Below are 19,032 nucleotides of genomic sequence, written 5' to 3'. Positions count from 1 at the left end.
AAAAAAGAAAAGAAATACTGCGAAATCCATCCCCCTTCAGCGCAATTTTTCGAAATTTAAGTTCTTAAAACGCAGTGGAGCTCTCCCCAAAAATTTTTGAAATTCAAGACCTAAAAAACGAAGTTTTAAGGAGATATTCAGTGATACTAGGTAGAGGAATTTATGTGCTCTCCACCTTAAATTTTTCAAAATTGCAGTTTTTTCATTTTCAGATTTCATACGGGATCAGTCGGACACTTGCCCGAAACTTTTTCGTAATTGAAGTCTTAAAAGCGCGACTGTGGACCGCACTTGGTAACGTTAGGGGTTCGGGCCATTCTCCAAAATTGAAGCTCCATAAAAGCAATCTTAAACGACTTTGATGCTTTCAGAAAGCAAGGCGTTAGGTAATTGTTCCCTAAAAATTTTTCGCCATTGAAGCCCTGAAAACGAGGTTTGAGAAGCTGGTTTTAGTGGGTGGAGGGGGCTCACACAGTGTAGCATTTTGAAGACTGACTTTCTTATTTTTAGAACGTATGGGGAAAAAGGAAAAAGAAAAATGGGGCAGGGGAGGGAGGGAGGGGTAAAAGAAATGGGAGGTGTTGGACTCAATTACCTGATCAATAGTCTAAACTTTTGAATTTTTTTATTTTAAGGTTCATTTCAAAGGCAATTCAGACTTTTTCCAAACATTAGGCAATCTTTGGAAAGTAAGAGTTCGAGAATCTTCCCCTGAAAGGTAAAACGCAATTTCAGGTTATCGTTGGAGACGTTTAGAGGTAAAGAGCGGTTTTAGGGAGTTTTTTCCTCCGAAAATTTTCAAAACTGGAATCTTAAAGACACAATTTTAAACTATTTTTGGTAGTAACCTTAGTGAAAGGGTGCTGGTTTGTGGACCCCCCTCCAGAAATGTTTTGAAATTGATGTCCAAAAAACGCCTAAAGAAATGCGTTTTTAGATCATGAATTTCCAATATTACTCCATCCGAACAACTGTAACTTATTTAAAATTTCTTGCAGGGGACGAGAGTTAAGGAGAGGAACATTTTGAAAACCATTCTTTTCAGACTGACTATAAAGAAAGAAAAAGAAAAAAAAACGGGATGAGGGTGAAAGAGAGGGGAACTTAATTTTTTAAGCGATAAGTTGTATATGTTAAAAATATTTTAATTTAAAGTTTTATTTTTGATAGAATTGAGATTTTTTCCCCTGCATTATTTGCTTTTCTTTTGTTAAAATAACTTTGCTTTCCTAAGACACGTTCTTTCTTGAGTAATGGGCACGGGTCTCCTGACCTCTTCTGAACACCATTGCCTAGATCCTTCTAACGCAAGGTTACCAAACTTTAAGGATTCGCTGTGCACCCTTTAAAGAATTAGAATTTTCTCATGACATCCTAGTCTAGTTTTACATACATATTATTCTTACCATTGACACTTCGTGGCACCCATCACTTCCTCCTGGGGCACCCAGTTCGAAAACCTCTGATTTGACGGTTATAATTATTATTATCACTATCATATTTATTCATTTATTTTTATTTTATTTTTTTTATTTATTTATTTATTTATTTATTTTTGTTGTCGCTAAAAGTTTGGAAATAATTTGCGAGCAATTAAAACCAAAATAACTACCTTTCTTTAATTTTCTTTCCCAGATTTTGGAGGGGGCCCGAGCCCCCTCAACCCCTCCCTTATATACGCCCTTGGCCCCTTTCTTTCTTATCTCGTTTCTCGGCGCTTCCAGGTTTCTGTTTCGAATTTTGCAGTGTTTGTTTCGCCGCTTCGATGCCTGAATGCCTGCTAATCAGGTATGCTTTACAGTCAATATTTTGACATTATGAGTCCTATCGGAGCTATTGCGTTCAACTTTCTCTCTCTCTTTTTTTTTTTTTAATGTTTCAACTTTTAAAAATTTTAATGGAATAAATAATACTCCTTTTAGTAAATAATACTCCTTTTAGTTATTAAAGCTTCACAGAAAATTATCCATTAATAATCCTGCTTTACTGAACAAATTTTATTGAAATAACCCATTTTAAAACTTATAGTCACGTGTCAGAAAAAAGCAGTTCATTTCTCTATCTCTTTCCCATCGTCCACTGATCAGAATTCAATTATACACCAAATGCTGTTTGTTCTCTGTGTAGGCCAGTACTTAATCTGTGAAGCGTGCCTCTCAAGGCAGGCCTGTCATTTAAAGAGGATCAGGAGGGGCACTTTCCCTGCTGACTTTGAGAAATCAGAAATTAATGTATTTACATGGGCATGGTTTTTGCTGTTTTTTGTTTTCATATGCATTGAGTGTATGGATGATTCAACAAAAGAGAAAAATTTTGGTGCATTTGTTACAAAAAACCTGATAAAATTAAGAAAAAAGTTAAAAAGGTAGCATTATTAAAATATGATATTATGAGAGCTTAATTATTTGTGTCTTATTTTATTTTTGTAGTTGTGTTTTTCGTAGGTTCGTGAATGTCATAACGGTGAATTATATACTTTAATATTTTAATTAAAAAACATCAAATTAAACTCCTTCGAATCCAACTTGTGCCAAGAACTTAGAGCTGCAGGGCTTATCACTATGTAATATAAAAATTTAATTATACAGTTGTCGCGGCTTATATGAGTCACATTTTGTTCTAAACAGCTTTGATTCCATAAAGCGACTGATTCAATAAAGTTGGATTTCGTTTTTGATGATTTCATTCATTGAGAACGGTTAATTCAATTGTCCACTGTTTCAAAATGTTGAAAATTTGGTGCGGCTACTCTTGGTGTACCGCCCTTCGTCGTGTAAAGTTGAAAGAAGCTTCAGTGAGCTGAGAAAGCTGAAATTGTATCTAAGGTCGACTATGACACAAAAGCGGTTGAATCATGTTGCTTTATGCTAAGTTCACAAAAACATCTTGGACGAAATTGATCACAAAAAAATAGCACGGATATTCGTATCCCATGTGCAGTCTAGAAAAAATGTATTTGTTAGTATTAAATTATTTTTCTTATTGTGTAGTTATGTAAATCAAGATGTACCCGTTTATAAGTATCGTATTAAATGTAAACCCATTATATATATACGAATATATATATATATATATATATATATATATATATATATATATATATATATATATATATATATATATATATATATATATATATATATATATACGAATTTTTCTTAATGCAACTTGAAAATGACAGAGTCAGAATGGTCCCCCCCCCAATAAATTTCAGCTGACGACGCCAATGGAAAGGAATATAAAAAAAATAATTACACTTGAAAATACCAGGGTCATCAAGAAAAGCAATAAATAATTTGTGTTTCATTTAAATAAAATTTTTATTACATTTTTAAGTAGACCTGTTAAACAGATTTTTTCTTAAATTTTGGTTTGGTGTGATATTTACACAAAATGTTCTTTTGCATCACCAGTAACAGTTATCGCCAACTTCTTGGCCACTCAAATGGAATGTTTGATAAATCAGTTGAAGACATTTTTCTCCGTAGAGGCATTACAAACACTATTTCACAAGCACTATGGCGGTAGAATGTTAAGTAAAATTTCTGCAACTAATGGAACATCTTAAGGGATATCTGTCCTACATCGTCAGAATCTCCTGAACATATTTTTTTCTAATTCTTCATTCATCCAAAACAACATTAGAAATAGACTGGATTTTCAAAAAGCCTCTAAACTAGTGTTTTGTTACGTGATGCTACAACCCAATGTGGAAGTAGAAAACTAAGAATATGAATAATACTATTATGATTTGTAATCTGTGTATTGTGTAAATATTTATAAATAAATCATTTCATTCGTGAAATACACCGCCAGCTCAGTCATTTCCAACCGAAGACTGCAGTTTCGTGCTTATTAGCACTCATCAGCCCGGCATAGGAAAGTGACTGAGCTGGAGATGGAAAACCTCTTAAGGAAGCCAAGAGTGCGAAACAAACTGGTAGCTAATATAGAATTAGCAGACCAAACGAGTGACCGAAGCATTAGTTCGGTTCAACTCGAAGATTGAACGCGAGGCAAGGTATATTCAGTAAAATACCGAATTTCTGCTTTAGCCCTGGCTAATGGGCGGTAATTACCTAATAAATCATTTCATTGTTCATTTTTGTAAATTTTCCTCTTTTTTCCAATCTTTCAAGCTATTATTTACTTAGAACTCAATTTTGATATTTTTAAAGATTGTTTTGAATTTATATTTATGTTTTTAAAAATTAGTTTTTCCCACGTGGGAAAAATATAGTATTTCCCAGGACGATAAATACCAGTTTTTACCACGGTATTTACCGGGGGTGGGAAAAACCTTGCCAACCCTGCTTAGAAATTAGGTTCATAGCATTCACTCGACCGTTATTCTGTTCAAAAAAAGAATAATAATTATTATTTTTGTAATTTACATTCAAAATAAAAGGTATTTTATTGTAAGTTAAAGCGTGGAACAAAATGTTGGAAATAAACCAGAAGTGCCGTCCAGAATTAAATGAGCCTACTTTCCCGTATTCCAACATCGACTTCATCTGATCAATATTGTCTAAATTAGCTGAGACTACAAATTATGTCAAACATAACTTTCAAACATTTTAGCTAATTTCTAAAATCATAATGTGCTTTCATCTGATGAACTAGATACGTAAAAAATATGTAAATAAAAGAAGAAAGAAAGAAGTAGCACCCTTTGAACAATTCCGTTAATGTACTTTTTCCCATAAAAATTTTAATATTTTTCAAAATAAATAAATAAATTAATTAATTAAAAAGCTTATTTGAAATGAATATACATTTTGTCCCAAAAAACCGTTTGTAGTACTCCTGGGTAAAAATAAAAGAGTATCCGAATAAAAGTTTCCCTGTTGTCAAAAACTAATTTGTTGTTTGGTTAAATAACAAAAAATCTGAAATGTCCCAGGAGGATAATAAATATTTGTTCTTGAAAGTACGTTTATTTTGGTTTGATTAGTACAAAAGATGTGAGGGGCATCTTAGATTGCTTTTTAGCAGTCCAGCATGTATAATAACTTTTTTATGAGATTGTTTTAAAATAATTAATATTGATTTGTTGTTATTCAAACTTCGATTTGTTGAATATTCAATTTCTAGAAAGTAAAAAAAAGTTTTGAAAATCTCTGTATAACTGATGTTTTTTCTGCCTACGTTCAAGTACTGCAGGAAGCGCATTTACAGTTATTTCACGCCTCAAAAATGTTATCTTTACATCTTTTAAGAGAAAATTAATGAGTTAACTCATTAATTTGTTGATGGTTAAGTACCAAAAAATTTGAAATGTCCTAGGACAGGGGTTCCTACTTGGGTCGCGAACTCCAAGGGGGTCGCGACATTATCCCTATATTAAAAAATATAGTAGTTTAAAAATTAAAAACAAAGGAGAAAAATAGCATAATTTTAGAGTAGCATCAATGCTTGAGAACAATGGTGAATCTAGGAGTAGGGCTATGGGGCTGCAGCCAGGGCTATGGGGCAGGGTACCTAATTTCCTAACGTCCTGTAAGATTATAATCTAAAACTTGGGTTTAGGGACTTCAATCTCTACAAATTTCTGTGAAAGAGTCTCGAATCCATCCCCCTCACCTTCATCATCATTAAAAATAATCTAAATCTTCGTTTTGGGAACTTCAGTTTCGAATAAGTTCTGTGAGATATTCACTAACCCCCCCCCCCCCCTAAACGCTCCACAGCACCGATAAAAAAATGTATTGATGAACAACTTTTGACCAAATCTAGTGTATTATATTTGTACATTACATACTATTGTAATCACGCTTTTCAAAAAAAAAAAAAGAATGTTTTTGAATTGAACAAAAATTTATGAAATTAACGAAATTGATCGAATAAGTAAATAAAAATAACATTCTCCGTTACGCGGTATTTAGTTTTAAGAATTTAAGTTTAAAAAACGTACAGGAACAACGATTGAGAAAAAGTCATTCCAAGTGCAGGAGTCAATTTTCTTTACAGATTCAAATTCGTTCTCTAACAAATATATATATGTGCGTGTGTGTGTGTGTGTGTGTGTGTGTGTGTGTGTGTGGAAGATAACATAAACGGATGAAGTTGTTTTTTAAACCGAATAAAAATTTATTTATATGAAAATGAAAGAGAAATGCGTTTAAAATAAATATTAAATAATTAATAAAATTTAAAATTTTCCAAATGTGCTAAATCCCTCACTTATAAACTCATGTAGCAACATGAAGTTTTTTTTAAATGTCCTTAACCTTTCTTAGTCACGAAACTCTCATTCTTTATTTTCCCTTCTTTTTTAGAAAACTTAAAAAATCTATCAAAATAGTGAATTTTAAAAACTCAAATTTTAAACTTTATAAAGTTTTGTTTGTGCCTGTAAAATTTTGTTTTCAAAATTTTATTTTCTGTACATTTATGGAATTACATCTTGACATTACAAAATTTTATTTGAAATAATTTTCACGTTGACTGTAAATAAAAACATTTAAAGAACGTTGCTTCACTACTTACGATAAAAATAGGGGTTCCACGAAAAAAAAACTGATTATTTTGAAGTGTTCCACTCATGAAAAAACTTAAGAATCCTAATGTATGATGCAAACATATGATCTGAAAAATGTCGTAAGGTTCTAATTCTTTTCAATGTTAAATGCAAAATTCGAAGAACTAGTTTCTGAGATATTAACTTATGCTAAAAAAAAATATAATTTGTGTGTGTGTGTGTGTGTAGGTTTTTATTATTATTTCTTGACCTTTTTGAGTACAATATTCGTTGTGTGTATACACACAATTAGCGACTACACATAGCGATTGTTAGTTTTTTCTCCCTTCTATTTATTTATTTATTTATTTATTTTTTAAAGAATCACGATTGCTTATTGTTTTTACTGCAGTGTAGTCAGGGGCGGATACAGAAAACCACTTGGGGGGGGGCGGGTCATGCTGAAGAATGACTCCCCTCCCTCATGAACGAATATACGGTTTTGGGTACGAAAAATTTCTGAAACTGCTTGGGGGTCAATAAAAAGCACCAAATCGGGCAGGAATAAGGCACCTAATTGGGGATAAACGTTGCAAATTAATTTCATAAGCAGTGAAACGAAGTAGTAGTTCAAATATTTACTTTCGAAAATAATTAATAAGTTGAAAAGATACTGTAATTGTTTACATTAAATGCATAAAGTTCTTGAACACAATGTGCAATTGCTTGAACAATTAGGAACACAAAGTGCTCCCTAAACCGTGGACGGTTTAGGGAGCGGAGGGGGAGGGGGCATGACCCCCAAGACATTCCCTTTGTATCCGCCACTGAGTGTAGTTGATGTCCTTTCTTTTTTGAAGTTCGCCGGCTTCCGCGCGCTAGTGATCTTCCTGACCGGTGGCGGAGGCGGCGTAGAGGTGCAGATTAGCGGTCGCCACCCGCCAATTGGCGACCAAAAATTTTCAATGGCTACCAAAGATTTCAGCGCCGATCGCCACCGGGTGACCAAAGGGGAAAAAAATCCCCCCAAGTTGAAGTTATCGATTGCACTGTGCTTTCGGATCCAGTTTTTCATGCTGTGGTAATCACTAGTGTTCCCGCTAGGCCGTTTTTGAAGGGCGCAGCGCCATGCCCTTCTTTTAGATCGCGAAATGCGCCCTACCCTTTTCAAAAATAAGAAATTGCACCTTTTGTTTTTAAAAAATGCCTCAACCATCGTTTCGACCTGCCGCGATATCGGGGCAATTTTATTTGTCCAGCGATCGTCTGCAAAAACGCCAATGTCTTATCCTTGTTCCCAGAATTTCACCTTGAAAACGGCCCCATAAACAAAAGGGGAAGCAAATACCTAGGGGAAGAAGGGATGAGATTCTCAGAATTCAAAGAGGCTTATCAGTAGGAAACAAAGGCAGGTTCTTCCCTTCTACTGAGGGCTTGTTTTTGTAAGGTTGTGGGAAGGAGTGGGGTCTTCTGGGAAGGGAGAGAACTTTGCTTCATTCCTTCCCATCCTTGATTTTCTGAGAATCAACAATGAGAAAGGGAATAGGACAATTTCCTAACATTTCAGCCCTTTGTGTCCGTTTTTCGTCTGCACGTGGAAATTAGGCTTAGCTAATTATAGCGCACTGCTAGTGATTGTGTAGCAATCTTTTAACATCTGTTTCTGGAAAGTTAACTTTCTGATTGTTTCCTAAGAAGAACATAGTACAAAGCTTACTGGGCTAAAATACAAGGGTATTTTTTTAATATCTCGGATTTTTAACCCCCCCCCCCCTCAAAAAAAAAACCCGTTTGAAATGGAAACATCGCATTGACAGGACGTTCATTCAATTCTTTCCTTTTTGCTAAGTATTTTAATTATCTTTGTATATGATTCATACAACAGATTATTTAAAACACTTATTGACATAATAAAAAGCATACTTTTGACTTATTTGTGCTTTTTTCTAACTGAAATAATCTTGCACTGTTTCTTTTTCATTCATAAATATTATACAACTGATTTTTAAAAAAATCACAAAATTAAAATGGCAAAATATTAAATTTTCACAAAAATTGTCTGAGATTAAAATCTTAGCTTGGCCCAAGCTGTTTATGCATTGCATTTAGGAGCGCATACATCTGAGAACACATTTGTGTTATGAATTTGAACAACTCCAAGACTAGGAAATAGAACTCAAATAAAATCTTTTTAGTTTTGCAACTTGCTACCACTGCATTTTTGAAGCACTGCACACAGTATTTTAAGTTAATTATTCTATTTGAAGTGTAATATATTTAAAAAAGAAGAATTTATACTCATCACAATTTTGATGTCTACTAAAATACTTAATGGCACAATGCACATTACTAGGCAGTTTCTTTGGTAGGAAGGGGGGGGATCAGTTATTAAATACTGTTTTTTTTTTTTTTACTCTTATAGGTAGTTAAAATTATGGCCTGAAAAGTGTTGAAAAACACCCAAAGCCAAGTTTCAGCATTAGCTAAATGTTCCTATGGAGTGTGGAAAATGTGCTTAGCTTAGTTGGCATTTGTGTGTGGGGAGGGGGGGGGTGAGCTAACCCTATTCTGAACACAAGTGCGTTTTCAGGATGAAATCACATTTAATACTAAAGTCAGTGGTGACGGCGATCAAGGTGGGGGGGGGGGAGGTCATGGTGCAGACTAGACTATTTGAATTTTTGCAAGGTGTTTTAAGTGTTATTTCTCCTCTTAATTTTTTTTTTTTGGGGGGGGGAGGGCTGAAGGGCGCTCAGTTCTTTTTGAGTGGTGCATCATTGGTCTTGGATGGGGAGGGGGGGGGACACCGCGTTGAAATAGTGCCCTTTTTTAAAAAGTGCCCCTTTCAAAGGCCAGCACGTCTAGACGCGACGTCACTTACTGACCTTCAAGAAAAGTTGAAATGTTGCCCCTCTCCTCGCTGATTCGTTGACCACTTCCCGTTTGCTACACCTACACTGCGTTAGGGGCTTAGAGCATTGATCGGGGAGGGGGGGGGTGAAAACTGCCCCCCCCCCCCCCGATGTCCAGTCCATTTGTCCCGCGGTCCAGAAGATATGATCCCCGAACCCAATTAAGGTCAACACTGCAGCATCTGCAGACTTGATTTCAGTTCTTCAAAACGAAGACAACCAGCAGCAAGTCAGTTCATTTTTCATTATTATAGAAAAAAAAAAATTTTTTTTTTTTTGGAAAGATTACTGTAACGAGTGTGACAAACTAAACATGGCATCAAATACATTATTTTTCTGCTGTATAATACGCTATTGATTTAAAAAGCAATTTTTAGAAGTACCAAATTACTTTAAAGTGGCCGACTTACACCGGTGTCATGAAACTTTTCACGACTTGCTTCGCGAAAATCTGCTTCCCTTGTTCCTTTTACATCTTGCAAATATTTTAATATATTATTATTTTTTCAATCTGAAATTATTTTGACAGATGCAGCGTTAAATTAGCTTATTTAATGTTTAATTTTCATGACTTTATTTAAGGAGCCATATTAAATTTGAAATCGTACTTCGTGCGAAAAATTGCACTTCGTGATTTAGATTTCAATCCTTTTACACCTTGTAAATATTAAAAATATTTCTTAAAATCGGAAGTTATTTTGCGCAGGCTAAATTTAATTAGCTTATTTCGTGTTTGATTTTAATGAATGGATTTATTTTTGGATCCATGCTTCCTTTGTAATCGTACTTCGCGGGGAACTGCACCTCGTGGTTGAGTTTTCAATAGTTTTGCATCTTGTTCATTTCTTAATATTTTTGACAAATGAAAGTTATTTTGACGTATACTACTTTAGATTAGCTTGGTCTATGTTCCATTTTAATAAAAGAATTAATTTTGAAGCCACGCTTCCTTTGTAATCGTAGTTTGCGGGGAATTGCACCTCGTGGTTGAGTTTTCAATCCCTTTGGATCTTGTACAGATTTTAATATTTTTGATAATCGGAAGTTATTTTGGCACAGTCTGCCTTAAATTAGCTTATTTTTATGTTTATTTTAAAGACTTGATTTATTTTTGGAATCGTGCTTTCTTTATAATCGTACTTCGCGGATAACTATAACCACGTGGTTGAGTTTTAAATCCTTTCGCATCTTATGCATATCTTAATATTTTTGACAGACGAAAGTTATTTAGACAAATGCAACCTTATAATAGTTGTTTTATGTTCTATTTTTATAAAACAATTTATTTTTGAAGCCATGCTTCCTTTGTAACCGCACTTCGCGGGGAGCTGCACCTCGTGGTTGAATTTTCAATCTTTTTGCATCTTGTACAATTGTCTTCATATTTTTTTATAAGCAAAAGTTATTTTGATGTGTGCTACCTTAGATTAGCTTGTTTCATGTTCCATTTTAATAAAAGAATTTATTTTTGGAGCCATGCTAACTTTGGAATCGCACTTTGAGGATAATTGCATCTTGTGCTTTAGATTTCCTTTTGCATCTTGTACCAACATATTTTAATTTTTTTGGCAGTCGGAAGTTGTCAGATTTATTTTAAGTTTTTTTTAAATAAATAATAAATGCAATTATTTTCGGGAAACGTGCCGACATTGCACACCAGTTTTTCTAATCTTTTTGCATTTTTTAAATACTTCAGAAGTTTTGATAATTGAAAGTTATATTTTAATAACTAAAAAGTAATAAATCCTGTTCATATATTTATTTTTACAGGCTTTATTTTAATCAATTTAATTTTATCCTAAAATATTAAATCTAAACATATTTTTTTTTTTTTTTTTGCTGTTGAATTTGAAATGTATTATTTCTATAAACGATACTAAATGTCGTATGTTGATAGGCAGATTTCTAGAGTAGTGGATAGCTACTTTATTATTAGTTCAATTCTAATTCAGACTTTTAAAATAACCATTTGTTCGCAAACTACAAATATTTTTCTAGTTTGTTTTTATTATGTGGTTTTGAATTTTAAAATTTGGTCCTACAAATTTAAATTTGCAAATATGTTGGCTAGGGGGATTCCATGAAAAGTGAAACCAATAGGTCAAACAAATATTAGATTTTAAACTTAATGTGTTCCTCTATCCTATTTCAATCCAAATCATTCTCAGATTTCTTCAATGAGAGAAGGAAAATACTTACCAATCTTCACTGGTACTGATTTTTACTGTGCTAAGATTTTTAATACATAGATATATAAAATATATGTACAGTGAAGCAGAGTTTATACGTTTTTGAAGGGACTGTATGAAAAAAAGTGTATAAGGGGAAAAACGTACAATGGGTATGCATTAAAATGTATTGGATTCTGCAGGGACCAATTCAAAAAACGTACCAAAGAGAAATGTATAAACGGTGCTTTTCTGTATATATATATGTGTGGGTGTATGTTTGGCTACCAAAAATTTGAAGTGGCTACCAAAGTTTTTGGTGTTGGTAGCCACTAGCTACCAAAGAAAAATTCTAGTCTACACCTCTAAGGCGGCGATAATAACTTCTCATCCTCGTTCATGTCGCCCGGAATTGATTTTATTTACACCCGATCATCTAGATTTCACACAATCCTCTGTAGACAAAAACAACATCCCAAGCACAATATCCAACATACGACATCCAGCATTCAGTACCTGGCATTAATTTTAATTTTGACACATAGAATTAAAAGGATTTTATTTTTCGCTATTATGATTGTGATAGGAACCACCTGTAGAAACAAGAAATCTAACTAGTAGGGTCCACTTGCAATTCGTGATTGTGAAAAAAATAATTTGAATTCAAGATGTCATAATTGAACTCAATGTTGCTTTTTTTCCCCCCTTTAAGGCATGGAAATTGTCTTTGATGTTATTTATAGGAGAGAAATTCATTTTGGAGGCCTGAAAATTATGAAGACAGCAAAGACCAGTACACTGATTAATTCCCAAAAAAAACTACTGTTCTAAGGATGAGGTGGAAGATGGGGGGGGGGGAGATACATATGAGCTACTTTGATTTTTTAACATGCTAAATACTTGACATTTTGATTTTTCTATGGTATTACCTCGCATTATCCGACATGCCGGAAAAAAGCGAGATTGACCAGCATGCCGGGAAATTCGAATTTTCCGGCATGCCAGGTAATTTGAGGTTTATTTTGCAACAGAACAAAAGTAAATTACCCAATTCAGTTCCATTCAGAAAGTAAACCAGTTTAAGGAAAAAAATTAATAAATCCCGAAAGTAACCTTCTTTCAAAAAAAAAAAAAAATGTGTATTGCACATATGTGCTTGTTATTTATGGTAGGTCATTATTAATGGATTTAATTATATGCTAGTAAAGTTATCAATTCAGAAGCAATCATCGTTACTGCGATTTGTTCATAAATAGTTTGAATGAATTATTTTAGGTTCCTGGTTCCTTTTAGAGAGGTAAGTTTAATTTTTATTTGTTGAATAGCTATTATTGTAAATTCTTTAGCACTCACTAATTTAGGGGCGGTAACTTACCGCTTAGAAGCTTAGCTGTTTGCTTACTTGGTTTTAATTTATTAACTTTTATAAAATTATTCGTTATTAAACAATATTTCTCTTGTAAAAAATAACAAATGACATTGTTAATAATCATTTATACAAAATTAAACTGTTTATTAATACTAATAAGATATGTGTATAGAAGTTATATTGATTTTTAAGCTGAACATATATTTTTATAGTATTATTATTTTTCCCCTGACTTCGATTTTTCCGGCATGCCGGAAAGGACCAGACGAGCGTTATTGAAAATCTGGCGACCCCCGAATTCTGCGGCATGCCGGATAATGCGGGGTAATACGGTATTTTGTTTACGCTGTTGAAGGTACAGTTGTAATGTTTTGAAATATTACTAAAATAGATAACTTATTTTTTCTTGTTGACGAGCAAATTTTGTAAATCAAACTATAGCATCAAAATATTCTGCAAAGAAAACTTATCAAAAGTACAATTTAAGGTAAATTGCCCTAAAGGCAGTACCATAATAATAATAATAATAATAATAACTCCTAAAACTGACATCTTTAAATAAAACAGTTATTTAAACTTTAAAGCAGTATTAAAGTTTTTCTTTCTCCTTATGACACATTCGATGTTTCAGAACGTAAATGCCAAACCTTTATATAATAGTTATTCAGGGGTGCCCTTCTACCCCCTCCCTAAGTTCAATGGCGAGTATCCCCCCACACACATATACAAAAAAAAAAAAAAAGACAACCCTCTATCGCTTTTTTTTATTTTTAGCTCTCTCTTTTCCCTTTTTTTAAGTTTTTTAAAAATATTTTTTCATTTATTTTTTATAAAATTATTTTTTATAAGAAAAGTTCTTTGCTACGCAAATAACATACACACACACACAAACTAAATAAATAAATGAAATATTTTATGAACAGAATTTAAAAAAATAAAGTAAATAATATAAATTTAAAATAAATCAATAAATAAATTTATATAAGTAGATAAAAAAAATACCCCCCCCCCCCCCCAAAAAAAAAAAATTGATGGCGCATCGTGCGCCATAATCCTTCCCCCACCCTCACCCCCCTGTAGGCACTCCTATAGTTATTTGTACTATTTTAGTTTTGAAAGTTTGAAAATTAGAGTAATTCTTACCTGTCAGTTCCGAAGAAATGGGAAAGACTTTCAGACTCATCCAATAGCTCCTTTATTTCTCGCTGTTTAAGATCATTTGTTATCTGTTTCCAATCAGTTCTTTCCACCCTTTGCATTAACGTCCTGCGTCTAGATGACACATTCCACGGATGGCCATCTTTGCCGTCATATACGACAACATTTCTATAGTGCGATTGGACGTCGAAAAATGCTACGCACACCAGAAGAGACACACCAGTAGCAACGATCAAGATCCGAGCCATCATTTTCAGGATACTATTCCTCACTAACATATTTCACAAGAAATAATATTTTACACAGAAATTTGGAGCTACGCAGAGCATATACAACGACGTGTCAACCCATTGTGAGATTATCGATAACTTTAAACATTAGTAGAAGTCAATTTTTGCTCTAATGATGTGAATATGAAGTAAGTTTGGAAAATTCGATCCATTCATTATTCCAGGATGGAGTTCATTCATAGGTAGGTAATTGTCTGCAAAAAAAACATTGGAACTTTTTTTATCAATTAAAAAATAAATAAATTATCGTTTACAGTCGTCATGGATTTATAAGCAATATTCTACAAACATATTCTTGATCCAGCAAGAAGTATTTTGATTCGATCCTGTGCAGAAGTAATTTTCCATAAAATTATAAAAGAGCTAAAACCTTTAAAAATTGCCTTAGCGGCAATTGAATAGAGCAAACAAAATTGGATCCTTTAATTTATGCATAGTTCTTCCAATTTTCCAGACTGCATTTTTTAATAACAGCAGTTGACGGAATTTATTTAATAAACCACGACTAGGTAAGTTTAATGATCGAAAAGTAGTTGGATCTTTGTCATTTTCCCAAAGAATAAATGCGATTGAAGTTATAACTGTGCGTGTTGGAATTTAAGATTTGAAATCAACACAAAAGGAATCTAAAAATCATCGATGTACTTTTACTTTTTTCAATCCCCATTTCGAAATGCCAGTCAAAATCAAAATCCATTCGACCACTCGTGCTGTCAAAATTTCCACAAAGAAATGCAAAATATACATTGTTCTTTCTTACAAAATGCATCCATACGATACATATTCAGAGAACTGAAACGCCGAAAATAAAGATCCAACAACCCAGTCGGTGTCATACAGAATGTTTTTCGTTTTTTCTTTGCGGGTCGCGAAAAAACACGTGACGCATTGTGACAAGAATAAGAAACTTAAATTATGGGCATAAATTCTGCTGGTAATTCCATGCGATGTGTCACTCTTTATAGCCCTGATGGAAATCTTCATCCGCAACTTGGAACATATTTCACGGATATAAAAATCGGGTCTTGTGAGAAGCAGACCGAACCCACGTTTCCTCCCCGCGAGTTCTGCTGCGGACGAAGGTTAAAACGATAATGCCGGTAGGGTAGGTTAGTCACAGGGGAAATGTGTTCTCGGCCGATGAAATTTTCGCGCCGCTGCAGGGTTGCCGTGAATGAGAGATGGTTGTGTCGCCAAAATAAGCTGGCCACGGGAATACTAAATGCATTTTCTCTCATCTCGTTCGTGAAATGGGGTGTAAATAAAAAAAAGAGAGTAAGCAGCCTTCCCAAACAAAAAAGGTGTGTCTCAAAATCCACGGTGCCCCCCGGCGCACCCCCCTCAAATGCCATGCACCCCCCAAAGAAAGAGAATAAAACCTTTACCCCCCCCCCCCCCCCGTTTCCAAATAGTAATATGAAAATATTGTGGTAGAAGCCCACTAACAAAGCGAAATTCTGTAAACTCCATGAATGTGTTTAAGAATATTTAGAATGTGTTTAAGTTTATTTTATCACTAGCGGTACCCGCACGGCTTTGTCTGTAGTAGAAAATTAAAAGGTCATTTGGTTCGCATGTATATTTACAAATAATGGATGATGAATTTCTCGCCAATATGCGGATGTTAATTTGCTCTTCCACGTTATGGTAATTAGCGCGTCCATGTTGTGATAATTTGCTCGGTAAAATGTTCTTAAAATTGGAATAGAAAAAGAACAAAATCGAATTTTCGAAAAAACGCTTCAAGGTGCGCACCCCCATGCTACAAACTAATTTTGTGCCAAATTTCATGAAAATCGGCAGAACGGTCTAGGCGCTATGTGCGTCACAAAGATCCTGGCAGACAGACAGAGATCCAGACAGAGATCCAGACTTTTCGCTTTTTTTTAGCAAAGATTGTTTTTTTTTTTAAATTTGTCTTTATACAGTGGCTCCCAAAAGTGTTCGTACATTTACGACTGTCAATGAAATAAAACCTTATCCATTGGTTAGAATTAATATTTCGAAACAGGTATTTAATTATAAAATCTATGATCATTTTTCAACAAAACTACATGAAAATTATTTTAAAAATATTAAAACTTAATTTTTCAAACTTAATTCAATTAAAATCAAAAACCGAGTCTTACTGTTTCTAGCTCTATTTTCGTTCCAAAGCCGTGTTTTCGTAACCTGGCCTCCGAATATCTCTAAATATATTACATTAAATTCAAATCTGGAGATTGAAGGGGAATTTTCTAAACTTTAGGACAATTTTTGGGGCACTAGAAGCAAACATAGAAAACCGTGTGCTTCTTATCGTCATCTTGATTTAAAAAAAAAAAAAGTTGTTTCCGATAATCAAATTTTTGGATAAGAATTTTTAAATTGGTTTTTAAAATATTTAAATGAACAGCATGATTTATTATTTCACCATAAAATTCCAAACTACCAAGTCCTGATGCTGATAAGCACCCTCATACAAGAACACCTTCACCGTCATGATTAACTGGTCTTACTCAGTTCTTAAGGTTAAGTTCCTAATTTTTCCTTCTACTTACAATTATACAACAATTGAACCAAAAATGTTAAATTCATTCTTATCTGTAAGTAAGACGTAATTGTAAAACGTTTTGAGCTTATTTGTCATTGATTTTGCGACGAAAAGCGTAAGCTTTCTGCTTTTCGCACGGCCAAGAAAATTTCTGCAGGAAGAGGTCCCATGTAATCCAGCTAATCAGAGAACATGACGAACAATTTTAGGTGAAAATTAAATGTACAAATTTTCATTGAATTCTGCAGAAACTTTTACAGCACTCAAATGTGTATTTTTCATATTTTTTTTAACTGTAAATCTCCGGTCACACTTTGTCAACTTTGCCAGTTGACCTTTTCTTACCTTGTTTTCGGTCATATTCTTTTCTTTTAAGCATTTTATCAAGCACTTTACCATAGAATGAAATAAGTTAACTAGTTTAGAGACATTTCAAACAATTTACCGCTACTGTGGGGAAAAATTCAACTTTCGAATGGTGTTAGTGGGGGAGATTTTTTTTTTTCGAATACCAGCCCTTTTAAAGTAATAAGTGCAATATTAATTTATAAATAAACAAAAAATTAAAGTCAAAAGACCTTTAATGGTGAACACAATGCAAAAATAATAATTTTAAAAAAAAATGACATATGATAATTTCAATCATGAGATTATTCGAAAACATTTGAGTGTACGATGACATTTGTGGCGTATTGTTTCTCTGTCTCTTCATTTTTTGACCCACTTTAAAAAGAAGATCTGTCAATATTTTGAAAAAACTACAAGGTTTTATTTAAAATGACACAGGACTGATGTGAAAAAGTATTGGACTTCATATTCGAATTCAGTTTCGCGTTAGTTTGGTTTTTCTAAAAAATTTCAAAGTGTACGAACACTTTTGGAAGCCACTGTATGTATGATATATATAGTAAAACATAATGTGATTATGCATTTTTGCTTGTATTATGATTATTTTGATTCTTGTAGGGTGGCAATCGACCCCCACCTAATGAATTTTGAAAAGATAAAGCAATTATACATTGCTTGTATTTTGATGTTTTCTTTCTATAAAATGCATTGATTTCATACCCTTAGCCTTCCCCTGGAAAACTTTGAAATGACGTTCCTGATGAATTTGTGTTCAGGAGTAGACTATTTCAAGAGTGGAGGATCTGAACCTTTTCGTTTTTCTCTCGTGGAGTTTATGTGATCAAATAAACCAGTACTCCAGAAATAATGTGGTAAATAATCAAAACTTAAGTCCTACTTTTATAATCATTAGCGTCTTTAATCTCTATAACACTTCAGTACATGACATTTAATCTTGACAGTTAATTATCAACATTACGCCACCATTTATTTAATCATTCATCCGAGGCGTATCATCCATCAAAAATATTTGGTAAACCTCCGAGTACCGTGCCTGAAAGACAGAAAGAGACTGAGGGGGGGAACTTGGCAATTAATGCTCTTCCCTTGCACGTTTTTAGCATCCGATTAACGCCCAACACGCGGGGCAGGAAATAAGGGTGGTCGGTGGCTCAAAGTGAAGAGAAATCTTTGATAATAACCTAAAATTGATAGATGAGTTTGGCCTCTGAGGCTATCAGCAACATAATGAAGTCAAGGCAGATTAAAATCGAAATGGTTGCTCCGTTTGAAGAAAAAAAAATTCGAACTTAACCACAGGTTTAATGTAGAACATTCAGAAAAGTTAATTAAAAATTGTAATTAATTTAGCAAAAAAAGTACTTGGGTCCAATGTTCTTCAGAACGCATATTCATATGTAAATATGAAATCAGTCCGAATTTCGATCGAAGAAAAAGAAAAAAAAAACTTTTTCAGGTTCAAGCATAGGTGTAATATAAAACATTCATAAAAAGAAATTTAAAAAGTTGAAAAATGTAGTTTAGAAAAAAAAACTAAGGGAGCCCTCTGCTCTTTCGAACGTATATTCGTACGCAACTTTTTTTCTGGTTCAAAGCACAGTTTTAATATAGCACATTCGTAAAAAATAATTTAAAAGTTCAATTAATCAGAAATAGTACAGAGGAGTTCCATATTCTTCAAAACGTATATTCATAAGTAAATAATGTGAAATTAGTCCACATTTTGATCACCGAAAAAGAAAAGAAAATCTTTTTCGGGTTCAAGCACAGGTT

The 19,032-nt window shown here is 33.5% G+C and overlaps 1 protein-coding gene across 1 annotated transcript in view; it reads right to left on the bottom strand.

Annotated features, from left to right (window-relative positions):
• Positions 1 to 14,649, bottom strand: part of LOC129223798 (heparan sulfate glucosamine 3-O-sulfotransferase 3A1-like) — a 125,420-nt gene extending 110,771 nt beyond the window's left edge. Inside the window, exon 1 of the mRNA XM_054858154.1 lies at positions 14,053 to 14,649. Coding sequence (XP_054714129.1) covers positions 14,053 to 14,345 — 293 coding nt within the window. The 5' untranslated portion in view covers positions 14,346 to 14,649. The remainder of the gene's footprint in view (positions 1 to 14,052) is intronic.
• Positions 14,650 to 19,032: the final 4,383 nt, after the last annotated feature.

Source organism: Uloborus diversus, chromosome 6 (genome assembly GCF_026930045.1).
Source record: "Uloborus diversus isolate 005 chromosome 6, Udiv.v.3.1, whole genome shotgun sequence".
Classification (NCBI taxonomy): Eukaryota; Metazoa; Arthropoda; class Arachnida; order Araneae; family Uloboridae; genus Uloborus; species Uloborus diversus.
Note: the sequence above shows the minus strand (reverse complement) of the source record. Positions and strands in the feature narration are given on the sequence as shown.